Source organism: Plecotus auritus, assembly GCF_963455305.1.
Source record: "Plecotus auritus genome assembly, chromosome: 15".
NCBI classification, from domain to species: Eukaryota; Metazoa; Chordata; class Mammalia; order Chiroptera; family Vespertilionidae; genus Plecotus; species Plecotus auritus.
The window spans coordinates 923,193-937,195 of record NC_137781.1 but is presented as its reverse complement, the minus strand read 5'-3'; the positions used below and the strand labels follow the sequence as shown (position 1 = coordinate 937,195).

Genomic DNA, 14,003 nt, shown 5'->3' with positions numbered 1-14,003 from the left:
CAAGGTACATGCCCTTGACCGGAATCGAACCTGGGACCCTTGAGTCCACAGGCCGACGCTCTATCCACTGAGCCACACCGGTCAGGGCAAGTTACAAAATTTTTGTTAAAACGTTCCTTACATACTGTTATACTGGCTGGGCCACAAAAATATTTGTTGTGGGCCGCATGCAGCCCGCAGGCCGTGAGTTTGACATGCTTGCCTTAAAACAATGGAACCGGTACGTTACCCATATACACTGAGCGGCCAGATTATGATGATCTCTGAACACATAATAATCCGGCCACTCAGAGTGTGTGTGTGTATGTGTGTGTGTGTGTGTGTGTGTGTGTATTAGAGGCTCGGTGCATGAATTCGTGCATGGGTGGGGTCCGGCCAGCTTGGCCAGGGGGAGGGGACATGGGCGGTTGGCCGGCCTGCCTGCTGGTCGAACTCCTGGTCGAGGGGACCATTTGCATATTAGCTGTTTATTATATAGGATATACACTGAGTGGCCAGATTACTGTGCGTTCAGAGATCATTGTCATCTGGCCACTCGGTGTATATAAAAGCCCAAGCGACTGGTTATGATGAGATGACCAGCCAGTCACTATGACACGCACTGACCACCAGTGGGCAGACGCTCAATGCAGGAGCTGCCCCCTGGTGGTCAGTGCGCTCCCACAGCCACCCTCCTGCAGTCTCTCCCCCCGGCCGGCAGGCCCCGATCGGCCCCATCGCCCACCAGGCCGAGGGACCCCCGCCAGTGCACGAATTCGTGCACCGGGCCTCTAGATTCCATACACGATGAAGACACTGAGAATGAGACAGCTACGTCACTGGGATCCTAACCGAGACCGTGCCCTCGGACACACGGCTGTCGGGCTCTGTCAGGCACTGGGCACAGGGCGCGTCCCGGGGGACACGGGGCAGGGGGCTGGGGAGGGGGTGCCGGGGCCGTTCCCTCCTGCGGTTTCTGCTCACGTGACTCCTCACTCCTTTGCAGAGAAAATGGTCTTTGCTGGCTTCAAAGGCAGCTACCGGCCCCCCTGGGTGGCCCTGGATACTGCAGACCACCAGGCCAAGATCTTCCAGGCGGTGCCCATCCCCGTGGTGAGGAAGAAGAGCCTGTGAGCACCGTGACGGCGGCTCCCCAGTCCCTGCCCCGCAACTGCCGGGAAAGGCCAAGCGTCCGGCCAGGCCCAGGGAAGGACGCCAAGACCCCGGTGCCTCCTCCTGCCCCCTCTGATGTCTACCTGCAGCCCCGGGCAGTGCTGGCCGGTGCGGACACCTCGTCCCCCTCTTGGGCACTTCTCTCCCATCCGTGCCTCTCGGGGGCTGGGGGGCGGGGGTGGGGCGGGCGGGGTGTAGGGACCACGCTCAGAGGCCTGGCTGGCTGGAGCAGGGATGTGGACTGGAGCGCTGGGCCCCTCCCAAGCCCCCATACTCCCAGCACACACATTAGGGGGGAGATGCAGGCCAAGGAGCCCTGGTCTTGGGGGACCCTTTACCCTGTAAGCAGCAGCCTTTGCGGGGTTAGGAGCGGGGACGCACCCAGAGCTCGTGGAGACTACTGGCTGCCCCGGGGGGGGGGGGGGCCACCTTTCAGGGGAATCCGGGTCCCAGGTTGAGATCGAACTTGCGTGACTTTTAAAGTCAAGATTCCAGGTGCCTGTGGCTTTTCCTGTTGCGCCTGGAACCAGGAGTGGAGGAGAACACCGTGACGCTGAGGGGGGTCCTTAGGAGTGGGGCTTGCCGTCCGGCAGGCCAGGCGCTCAGGGACACGTGCCCTCAGGGGAACCAGAGTGTAACACTGGGACCAAAGCCAGCTCCCGAGGAGGGAAAGAGCCTCCCTGCTTGGGTAAGCCAGGAAGACTTCCTGGGGGAGGAATGACAGGCAGCCTCCATCCACTTTGCTCAATTACCTGCGGGCCCGCGTGTTCCATGCCGGTGCCTCCGTTGGTGCTACCTGTTCCACAGCCCAGCAGCCAATGCCAGGCCCGCCGAACATTCTCTGGGAACCCCCTGGGCTCCAGGCTGCTCTCGGGGGGTGGCGGGGGGGGGGGCTCTGCAGCTCCTGCTGTCCTCTCCCTCCCCACCTGGCCCACCCGGGAGGCGGCCGAGCTCCGTGCCGAGGGAAGCTACCTGTGGTTAAAGCTGGGGCCGCTCCAGGGTCTCGCCATGAACTGCCTGCCCGTCCTTCCCCAACCACGACCTTTGCCCTCCACTCGGCCCAGCCGCGCCCACTGCCGGAGGTTTGCCCACCAAGCAGGACTCTGGCTGCTAATTCGGCCCCCAGAGGCCCGCCCCACGAAGGCCTCCTCCGGGCAGGGCGGTGGCGACGGGAAGGGGAGTCAGCGACCTCATGTTCTTCTGTCTCTAGTTCTGTTCAGTTTTTCAAACTCTTCGTGCAAGGGTCTCACACTGTGAACCACGCGGGTGGGATGCGGTCGCCCCGGGCGGCCGGGAACGGGGCGGCTTCGGGTCGGTCCGGTCCGGAAAGAATCTATTTGAGGATCCTCAGCTGTACATGCGTCCCGCGTCGAACCTTCCCGCACCCACCGCCAGGGGCCCGTGTCCACGCGTGTTCTTGGTGGCAGCACTTGTTGCTGAGAAAACTGGCCTCGTTCCTTCTGTGCGCGAGCGTCCCCACGAGCCAGGCTTCGAAGGAGAACATGCCTCCGACATGCGTGTCCTTCGCCTATTGCCGAAACAGCTGGCCCTTGTTCGGGAAGGCGCTGTGTAGTGTGTGTTTTGTATGTAAACATGTCTTGTTAGGCGTCGCCGTGGACAGAGATCTATTTTCTATTTATTTATTATCTGTGCACTCGGAGCAATCCTTATCGGGGAAACGAAGAACTGTCCGTGTCGTCTGGGGCTTCCTTTGTCGGCTTGAACGTGTCCCTGTCCCCGAGCCTTCGCTGGCCTCAGAGCGCACGGCTCTGGGGGGGGGGGGGGGGAACCTCGCTGTACCCTAGTAAATGCGCAAGGGGCACCCCGTCTGCTTGTTGTTTTCCTTTGAACTGCGTCTCACAGCCCCGGCCGGTGTGGCTCAGTGGGTAGAGCATCGGCCTGCAGACTGAAGGGTCCCGGGTTTGGTTCCAGTCAAGGGCACATGCCCAGGTTGTGGGCCTGATCCCCAGTGGGGGGCATGTGGGAGGCAGCCGGTCCATGATTCTCTCATTATTGATGTTTCTATCTCTCTCCCCCCGTCTCCCTTCCTCTCTGATTAAAAAAAATAAAATAAAATTTTAAAAAACTGGGGCTCATAGCTGAGAAAAATAAGGTCGGCGAAATGCCCCACAGGTCTGCTTTCACTTCCAGGAACTATCCCAGCCATTTTCTATCTTTTTTTTTTTTTAATATATTTTTGTTGATGTCAGAGAGGGAGAGGGAGAAGGAGACACATCAGTGATGAGAGAGAATCATGGATTGGCTGCCTCCTGCCCTCCCTGCACTGGGGATGGAGCCCGCAACCTGGGCACGTGCCCTGACCGGGAATTGAACCATGACCTCCTGGTTCGTAGGTTGATGCTCAGCCACGGAGCCACGCCGGCCGGGGTTACCCGTTTTCATCTCCTGGCACAGACTGATGATAGAATTCGGAGGCACCCACACACGGTGTGTTGCCCATCCGACAACAGGAAAGGTGGTGTCCTTTTGACTCATTCCCTCCGGCTGCCCGAGCTCAGGCCCTGGCTCCGTCACGTCCCGGCACCGTGAAGAGAATGCCCACCTTCTCTGAGCCTCCAGTTGGCTTGGGAGGAAGATGGGGATAACCTAGCGCCCTCGGCCTGGGGTCGCTATGACAACAAAGTAAATGAACCCACGCAGCCCGCCGCCAGCACAGGGAGATCAGAGCCGGAGGAAGAGGTGCCAGCCGACCTTCAGACCCTTGGCGGGCGCGGCCACGCTGTCCGCGGGCCCCGCAGCAGCTGGGACTTCCACTCCGGACGACGCAGAGCAGGTGGGCGCCTGCGGCGGGGCGGGGCGCTGCCGCCCCCTCGTGGACACCCCGCTCCGTTTATAAGTGACTTCCCGGCGGGGAGGCCGTGGTCAGAGGCTGAAGGGACGCAGAGCTGCCTCTCCGCCTGCAGTGCCCCATCCTGACAGCCTGGGCGGGCCAACGTGGCTCTCGACTCGCACCCTCTGGGTTCAAGCTGCATGAGAAACAGCAGCCACCCCTTCCTGAGAGCACAGCAGGGCATTTGGCCGACCTTATTCTTCTTAGCCATGAGCCCCAGTTCGTGTTCCACGGAACACGGCAGGGTTAGGTCCATCCTGCAGGGGGGCCCGGGAGCTGGGGACGGCAGGGCAAACACCACCGGAGCACAGTACTGAGCGGGAGCGACCAGCACCAGGGGAGACGGGCGCTGCGAGCACCCCCCCCCCCCACATACAGACACACAAGTGCACACACACCAAGGGAGACAGACGCTGCAACCCCCCCCACAAACACATACAGACACACACGCCCACACCAGGCACAGATGCTGCAAGGCCCCCCCCCACACGCCCACAGACACACGTGCACATGCACACCAGGGGAGACAGATGCTATGAGGCTCCCCACACACACACGATCGCAGACACACATGTGCACATGCACACACACACACACCAGGGGAGACAAATGCTGTGAGGCCTCCCACACACACACACACACACACACACACACACACCCACGGACACACACGTGCACACGCCAGGGGAGACGGATGCTGTGAGGCCGCACCCCACAGACACACATGCGCACATGCACACACCAGGGGAGACGGATGCTGTGAGCCCCCCCACACACACAGACACACATGTGCACATGCACACACACCAGGGGAGACGGATGCTGAGCCCCCCCACACACACCCCGCAGACCCTGTGAGGCACACACACACACACACACACACACACACACACACACACGGCGTACAAGTGGTAAACGCACGTGTTCTGGGAACATTCACGGCAGCTCCTGCTGGGACAGTAGCGCGGCAGTGGTGAGGGACAGACCTTGAGCCACGGCACGTTCTAACCACGAACATGTATTGTTTAGTTAAAACCACAAGGGGAGGCTTTTACAAACAGCTGCAGTTCTTAAAAACGGCCCGTGTCCAAATCCCGCCCCTCCCACCCAGAGGCGGCTCCAGGGGCACGGGGGAATCAGACGCCAGCAGGGAGGGCCCCGTGGAGGACCACACACACACATACATGTAGGCACTTCAGCAGACACGTGGACACATGAAGGAGGGTGCCGGGCCCTGCCACACTCCACATGGCCGCCGACTCCCGACCGACACCTTTTAAAACTGTCACGTCGCCTGGCAAACACGCCAGCGCGGCTGCTTCCTGAATAAGGACCAGGACGGGGTCCTGACCCCACTGCCCACCCAGCAGCGGGCCGACACCCCGAGTTCTCTGATCGAGGAGGCAGCGAGTCCAGGAGATCCCAGGAGATGTGCGGGATCTCGGGGGACGGGACTCCCGGTCTCCGCGGCTCCGGCAGGGGCGGGTGCACACGCCCTGGTGGTTCGCGGCGCGTGTCCATTTCACAGTAACGAAGCGACGTTTCTGGGGCGCGAAGGAAGAGCCCGATTCAATGACATCAGGTCTTCACGTGTCTGACTAGAACCCGGCGTCCTTCCATCCTCTCAACATCGACGCACAAACCCAAAAGCAGACACGCGACCGGAGCGGGGCCCTGGGGGCGCTGACGGCGCTCAGGGACTCCCCTCATAAGTGGGAACAGCCACAGGCGGGCGTCTGCACAGGAACCCCGAACTTGGCCGTGTCTGACGTGAAGGCGAAAGCTGCCTTCGCACCCACAGCCTTTTCAACGTGACTCTCCTCTGCCCACCCCGGGTGCGGGGCAGACCCCGTAGAAGGAGCCACAATGCCACGCGGTGTGGGTCCCCGCGCCCGCCCGGGCCCGCCTGCCCGTCACAGGTCCTCGCGCGCCTTCCCCGCCCGGTTGTCCTCCTTCGAGGCGCGAGGCTTCGGGCCGCCCTCCTTCTTGCCCTTCGGCGGCTTGGTTCGGTTTTTCTCCTGGCCGCCTCCGCCGCGGCCGGGGTACACCTGTCCCTCCAGGGTGACCTCCGCGCACCTGTCCTGGCTGACCAAGAAGTCCTTGATCTCCCAGGCGTAGCTGCCGTCCCGCAGCATGAAGATGGCTCGGTCCGAGCCCACGATGAACCTGGATGGGGAGAGGCCGTGGGTCAGCCCTGCCAGCCAAGGGCGAAGGCAGGGAGGGGAGCCTTTTCCGGCCCGGGGCCACGTGGGTATCTGTAACATCATCCGCCAGCCACACACCATCATCAGCTAGACGTCAGCCTGTGAGCCCGGCCGGCGTGGCTCAGTGGTTGAGCGTCAACCTGTGAACCAGGAGGTCACAGGTTCAATTCCGGTCAGGGCACATGCCCGGTTGCAACCTTGATCCCCAGGAGGGGCCATGCAGGAGGCAGCCAATCAATCAATCAATCAATGATTCTCTCTCATCATTGGTGTTTCTATTTCTCCCTCCCTATCTGAAATCAATCAATAAATAAATTAGCCTGTTATATTTGGTCAAACATTTAATTAACTCACCCCTAAGGCCTTGGCAGGGCCAGACCAAATGATTTCCCGGGCCTTCTACGGCCCGTGGGCCGGACATTCCCCACTCCTGGACAGGGTCAGCGTTTTTGTGGCACTTAACCAGGAAAACAATTCCTTTCAAATTCTACAGGAACACAGAACAAAGTATTGGACTTGTTGAAGCCCAGTAGCTTCTGAAACTTCATGTCTGAGATCCCAGCAGACTGAACTAGTTCACCCCTCAGATAAGCTCAGATCAGTGGCAGCAAGTGAGCATCAACCTACGAACCGGGAGGTCACGGTTTGGTTCCATCAGGACACATGCCCAGGTTGCGGGCTCCATCCCCAGTGTGGGGCGTGCAGGAGGCATCCGATCAGCTCCTCCCTCATCATGGATGTTTCTCTCTCTCCCTCTCCCTTCCTCTCTGAGATCAATGGAAAAAAAAAAGGGGGGGGGGGCAGCAACACCCGGGCTTGGTGTGGGGAAGGCGGGAGCCCGGCCTGGAGGGAATGAGGAGGGCCCCGAGGCGGCGCAGATGGGGCGCGGGGGCTGCTGGGAAGCACGAGCAGCTGCCTGTGAATCTGCTTTCCGTTCTGAGGTGCCCGTTAAGGTGTCCTTTGACAAACAGCTTCTGCTGATGAAGGCTGGAATCCACTGGTTCTGACCGGTCACGCTGAGGCCCAGGAGGGCATGAGGGGCTCCCGCCTCCGGGGCAGAAACCCTAGCCCAGAGGTGGACAGCAGCAGCCCACGTGCGTCCACAGCCCCCACTCAGCAGGTGCCAACGCCAAGAGGAAGAGAATGGGGTCTGGGTGGACCACGAGCAGCCCGTGGGCACGGCTCTCCTGTTCCGGAGGGGCTCCATCGGATCAGTGGTGGCGGTCTGTTCCCCTGGGTGTCGATTTAAGCCAAGGAAGGCACCCTGCCACCCTTGGATTCCTTCATTTCTCGTTACTTTCACTAGGGGCCCAGTGCACGAATTCGTGCACAGGTGGGGTCCGGCCAGCCCGCCCTGATGGGGGCCAATTGGGGTGAGGCTGGCCGGGGGAGGGACATGGGAGGGCTGATCAGCACAGGGCCGGCTGGGGGAAGGGGCTGCTAGAGGTTTGGGGGGGGGGGTGGCGATCGGCCACCACAGTGTACATCATAGCAACTGGTCGTTGCGGCATTCCGGTCGCTTGGCTTTTATACATATAGGTGCTTCCTAAACTAAGACCTGGAAGACCCGCGCTTTTAGCACTGCTACTGAGTAGGAAAAAGAAATTCCTTAAAATTGCACCTCAGGCTCACACGGAGCCGTGAAAACCGGACGCTTCACTCACCCAGTTACCTGTGAACCAGGTACCTGTGGGCACGCAGCCACTCAGAGAGGTGCCTCCACAGAGCAGGCACTTCTGAAGGCAGCACATGGTCACCTGTAACCGAGGGCCCCACAGAGGCTGAGCGAGACGACGTTTACTCAGATCGAAGTTAAAGGCACCAAGGTAAATGAAGGTTTCTGAGGAAAGGAGTTACTAAGGCCACAACACAAACAGCTTTCTGGCTTTGACCAATGATGGCTCTTCTTTAAAGAACACCCTGCCGCCCAGCCGGCTGGCTCAGGGGTTCAGTCACCCTAGGAACCAGGGGGTCAGGGTTTGATTCCCGATCAGGGCACAAGCCCGGGTGGCGGGCTCCATCCCCAGTGTGGGGCGTGCAGGAGGCAGCCGATCCATGATTCCCTCTCATCATGGATGTTTCTCTCTCTCTCCCTCTCTCTTCCTCTCTGAGATCAATAAAAACCTATTTAAAAAAATAAAGAGTCCTAGCTGGTTTGGCTCAGTGGATAGAGCTTGGGACTGTGGACTGAAGGGTCCTGGGTTCGAGTCCGGTCAAGGGCACATATGTACCTCGGCTGCAGGCTCCTCCCCGGCCAGGGCCCTGGTTGGGGCTCAAGCAGGAGGCAACCAGTTGATCCATCCCTCTCACAGCGATGTTTCTCTCAGTCTCTCCCTCTCCTCCCCTCCCTCTAAAAGTCAATGGAAACACGCCCTCGGGTGAGGGCTAACAGCACACACAGCAAAGAACCAAACCAACACAGAGCACCCGCTGCCGGGAGCCTCCGTGGCGGGCGCTCACCTCTGGACGTCGTAGTTGGCGTTGAAGAGGCTGCCCTGCCACAGGCTGGTGATCTCCTCCGTCTCCTTCTCCGAGGGGCTCCCGGACACGCTGACGAACATCATGAGGGTCTTGCCCTTCTTGGTCATCTTCAGAATGCTCTCCGGCTTGCCCGGGTCCAGCTGCGAGAAGTCCACGGGGGCCGCGGGCCGCTTGTGCTCCGGCAGGTCTCCTTCCTCTATGTCATCGTCTTTCTACGAGGAGGGGAGCGCCGATCGTCAGAAATGGGGTTTGCACCCGGCAGAGGCAAGAGCATCCGCACAGGAGGAGGGGGGATGTGAGGGGTAAGGAGTGGGGGGTTGTCTGTGACCAACATCATAACCAACAAGAAGAAAACCCAGCAGGATCCCCCGTGCTTGACTTTCTACTGCACATTCCTTCTCAAGTCCAAGGCCGCCCAGGCAGTGTGGCTCAGTGGTTGAGCATCGACCATCGACCTATATGAACCAGGAGGTCACGGTTCAATTCAGGTCAAGGGCACATGCCCAGGTTGTGGGTTCGATCCCCAGTGGGGGGCGTGCGGGAGGCAGCCGATCCATGATTCTCTTTCATTACTGATGTTTCTATCTCTCTCCCCCCGCTCCCTTACTCTCTAAAACCAATAAAGTAAAATTAAAAGAAGTCCAACCCCCACGGCATTCACGTCTAAGCTCTGGGCAGCCCTTACTGCCGTCACTCAGTCACCAGTCACAGAGCGCCCTTGCGATGGGTTTCCACAGCTTCCTCACACCCCAAGACTCTCCAACATGACGGATGGCGAACACGGCACAGTCTGGCATGGGGATACGACGACGTACGGCACAGCGAGGAAGAACACACACTGACACACGTGACAAACAGTTCACACTGTCACAGAGGGAGTGGCAGGAAGAGGAGCGGGTGGGTTTAGGGATGGCTGCCAGGGAGAAAAACACCCATGGAGATGGAAGCAATATGGGGGGGGGGGGGGGTGTCACGGATACTGGGAGAGGGCGCTCTGCAAACATGAGCTCATTTAGCCTGCATGCATCCTGCAAAGTGGGCCGTGACCTGGCTCTATGGGTAAGGACAGTGAGGATCAAAGGGGCAAAGCTGGGGTGAAAACCCGTCCTTTCGCCATATTATGCTGCCCCCTTGTGGCCACAGAAGTCAACCAACTGCCAAGTCCTCCAAAGAACATCTCAGTCCGGCCAGCGTGGCTCAGAGGCTGAGCATCCACCTAGGAACCAGGAGGTCATGGTTCGATTCCCGGTCAGAGCACACACCCGGGTTGTGGGCTCCATCCCCAGCGGGGGGCGTGCAGGAGGCAGCCGATCCATGATTCTCTCTCATCATGGATGTTTCTCTCTCCCTTTCCCTTCCTCTCTGAAATCAATAATACACACACACACACACACACACAGAGTGGCCAGATTATGATCCCTGAATGCATAATAATCTGGCCACTCAGTATATATATATATATATATATATATATATATATATATATATATATATATATATTAGAGGCCCGGTGCATGAATTTGTGCATGGGTGGGGTCCGGCCAGCCTGGCCAGGGGGAGAGGACATGGGCGGTTGGCCAGCCTGCCTGCTGGTCGAACTCCTTGTCGAGGGGACAATTTGCATATTAGCCTTTTATTATATAGGATAGACACTGAGTGGCCAGATGATTATGCATTCAGAGATCATCATCTGGCTACTCAGTGTGAGAGAGAGAGAGTGTGTGTGTGTGTGTGTGTGTGTGTATTTTAAATTGGTTATCAGAGAGAGAGAGAGAGAGAGAGAGAGAGAGAGAGAGAGAGAGAGAAACATCAATGATGAGAATCACTGACAGGCTGCCTCCTGCACACCCCACATTGGGCACGTGCCCTGACTGGGAATCGAACCATGACACTCGACCACTGACCCACAAGGCCGGGGCCGAGCTGCCGTATTCTTGGTTCTTCCATCTCTCTCAGTTGATCCTCAGAACGACCGGTGCATGCTATCAGCACCTCTATCCTGCGGAAGAAGAGACTCAAGGGCAGAGAGGCTCTTACGTCCACACCCACGGGTGAAGTGGCTGGAACCCGGGTGGTCTAACAGCAGAGCCTCGGCTGTTAGTATCTGCTCCACGCCGCCCAGTTCCCACGTGTCCCGTCCCTGCTCATGCTGCTCCGTCAGGAAGGCCCTTCCCCCACTCCCCTTGCCTCTCTAAACCACTTCCTCCCGGACACCCTCAGAGAGCCCCACAGCACTTCCTTTCTTTTCTTTTTTAAATATATTTTATTGATCTCAGAGAGGAAGGAGGAGGAAGAGAGAGAGAAACATCAATGATGAGAGCATCACGGATCGGCCGCCTCCTGCACGCCACTGGGGATGGAGCCCGCAACCCGGGCATGTGCCCTGACCGGGAATCGAACCGTACCTCCTGGTTCCTAGGTCAATGCTCAACCACGGAGCCACTCAGGCCGGGCTGCACTTACTTTTTACAGCGCTCAGCAATTCCTACTTTGCACTGCGGTATTTTTATTGGTACCCGCTGTCACCAGTGGTCGGACCCCCTGTTCATCTCTGAGCACCCCTTCTGTCTAGCTCAGGCTGAGTATTTCCGGGGTGGGATTTCCCAACAAGACGGTGTTCTCACTTCGGCAGATCAAAAACTTCACTTGATGCCCCATCTGGTGTGGCTCAGTGGGTAGAGCATCAGCCTGCGGACCGAAGGGTCCTGGGTTGCGGGCTCGATCCCCAGTAGGGGGCATGCAGGAGGCAGCCAACCAATGATTCTCTGTCATCATTGATGTTTCGATCTCTCCTCCCTTCCTCTCTGAAATCAATAAAAATATGTATTAAAAACAAACAAACAAACAAAAAAACCCCACTTCACTTGCAGGAGCACACAGAGGCGGAAGGATGGCGAGGACGATGGTGAACGGGGAAGGGAGCGAGACATGCACTTCTCTCTTCGTTCCTGGTCCCCCCATCCCCCCCACTCCACCCCAATCTCCCCACCAGCTGCAGATCAACATGAAAACAGTCTGCTTTCTGCGTGTCCAGGGCATCCGATGGCATTTCAAACTCATGACCGAAAGCCTCTATCAAACACACACACACAGATAAACCACAACATCACCAAACACTGGGTGCTGGCAGGGACCCTCCAGAAAAATCACACCTTGGCGATGAGGAGCCTGGGGCCTGGAGCGGAGACCTGCCCTGCCCGAGGTGACACAGGAACCCTGGACCTGACTGAGTGAGCCTTCGGAAGGGAAAGAGGCGGCAACGTGCTCTTACCTGGAGAACTTCACCTAAAAGCTCATTACACGTGATCTTGGCCAAAAGGCCATTATGCCCCGTGGTCGGCAAACTGCAGCTTGCGAGCCACATGCGGCTCTTTGGCTCCTTGAGTGTGGCTCTTCCACAAAATACCACGGCCTGGGCGAGTCTATTTTGAAGAAGTGGCGTTAGAAGTTTAAGTTTGAAAAATTTGGCTCTCCAAAGAAATTTCAATTGTTGTACTGTTGATGTTTGGCTCTGTGGACAAATGAGTTTGCCGACCACTGTGCTAAGCGAAATAAGCCAGTCAGAGAAAGATAAATACCACATGATCTCACTCATTTGTGGAATATAATGAACATTGATGAACAGAAACAGATCCGGAGACAGAGAAGCATCAATCAGACCGTCAAACCTCAGAGGGAAGGTAGGGGAGGGTGGGGGGAAGGGAGAGATCAACCAAAGGACTTGTATGCACGCATATAAGCCCATCCAGTGGACACAGACACCAGGGGGGTGAGGGCAAGAGAGGGGGGGAAGGGGGGGCCACGGAGTGATAAGGACACATATGCAATACCTTACTCAAGACAAAGAAATTAATTTCTTTTTTAAAAAAGCTGATTACAAACTCCCTGTCATTATTACACACTCCGGTGCACTCACTCGCACAATAAAGAAGTCACTGCTCCTTTAAATGAGAAAAAAATAAAAAAGGTGGCTCCCATGAGAGAGCGCGAACAACTAGCCTTGGATTACCGCCCCGGTTACCCCTAAATTGACACAACTCTCAGCAGGGAAATGCGCCCACGTGGGAAGCTGCAATCCTCCCAGAACTCTGCAACCCGAGCGGACCCTCTTGCAAAGGAACCCTGCCCTCCCCGCGAGGCTCAGCGGCTGAGCGTCCACCTATGAACCAGGAGGTCACGGTTCCCTTCCGGGTCAGGGCACATGCCCGGGTAGCGGCCCGATTCCCCCAATACCGGGCGTGCAGGAGGCAGCCGATCCGTGTTTCTCTCTCGTCATGGATGTCTCTCTCTCCGTTCCTCTCTGAAATGAATAAAAGTATATTCAAAACAACAACAAAGTAACCTTGCCCATAATCCTCAACGCCCCCCCCCCGCCGCCATTGTTCGGGAATACAGTGCAAAAGGTCTCCCTGCCATTCGCAGGGCTCACGGACCACGGGGAGCCACGCAGGAGGAAGCGGCGGTGGGCGGCCAGGGCAATGGAGGTAAATGACGGCTCCACGCGAGAGGCTGACCCTAGCGGAGAGGCCCCAGAAAAGCTGGTTGAGGGCAGTGGGATGGCGGCGCGGGCCCGGGGCGCCGGGGTCGGGGGAGGCCCGGAGGGTCAGCGGTGGCTCGAACAGGTCAGCAAGGACTCGCGGGGCGGGTAGAGAGGAGGTTAGAGGGTCGGAAGGAAGCGACACGGAGGGGGTGAGAGGTCAGGGAGGGGGTGCAGGACCAGGGACGGAGCAGAACCCGGGGGGTTGGGGGGTGGGGGGAGGGGCGCGCGCGCGGCGGACCTCCCACTGTTCCAGAAGACGCGCCATGTCCGCATCATTGTAATCGCGAATGTCCTTCTTCTTCTTCTTCGGGGGCGGCGGGGCCGCCTCGCCGGGCTTCCCGGCCGGGTCCTCGGCCGCGCGGGCCCCGGGCGGCAGCACCAGCAGCAGATCGGAGGCACAGAGCAGGATGACGGCCGCACAGAGCCAGCTGGAGGCCGCCATCTTCGTCGCGCCGCCGCCGCCCCGCGCCTGCGCGAGCCGCCGGCCCCGCCCCGAACGCTCCTTTCCGGAACCCGGACCTGCGCCTGCTTTCCGGCCCCGCCCCTCCTCCCTGGCCCCGCCCCCCCGAGGCGCGCTGACCTATCAGGCCCCGCCCCGTCCGCCCCGGAAACCCGCCTCTCCGCCATCTTTTCCCGCCCCGAGACCCCTCCCCTAGTCAGGCTGCGGCGCGGGGCGGAGGGGCGGACCCAGGCTGCGCTCCCGCTCTTTTTCCGCCAGAGGACACCTTCCTCCCTCCAGCGCGAGGCCCCGGGCCAAGAGCTCCCTCGGGGCCCC

The 14,003-nt window shown here is 58.9% G+C and overlaps 2 protein-coding genes across 3 annotated transcripts in view; one reads left to right on the top strand and one right to left on the bottom strand.

Moving 5' to 3' along the window:
* Window positions 1-4,336, top strand: part of CEMIP (cell migration inducing hyaluronidase 1) — a 158,583-nt gene extending 154,247 nt beyond the window's left edge. For both annotated transcript variants that reach the window (XM_080651477.1, XM_080651476.1), the window contains one exon: window positions 986-4,336. In XM_080651477.1, the coding sequence (XP_080507603.1) occupies window positions 986-1,113 (128 nt within the window). In that variant the 3' untranslated portion in view covers window positions 1,114-4,336. The remainder of the gene's footprint in view (window positions 1-985) is intronic.
* A 656-nt stretch (window positions 4,337-4,992) lies between these two features.
* MESD (mesoderm development LRP chaperone) lies at window positions 4,993-13,725 on the bottom strand. Its single transcript, XM_080651482.1, has 3 exons — window positions 13,467-13,725; window positions 8,668-8,900; window positions 4,993-6,169 (listed from the first exon to the last, which is right to left on the bottom strand). The coding sequence occupies exons 1-3, from the start codon at window positions 13,668-13,670 to the stop codon at window positions 5,917-5,919; spliced, it is 690 nt and encodes a 229-aa protein (XP_080507608.1). The 5' UTR covers window positions 13,671-13,725; the 3' UTR covers window positions 4,993-5,916.
* Window positions 13,726-14,003: the final 278 nt, after the last annotated feature.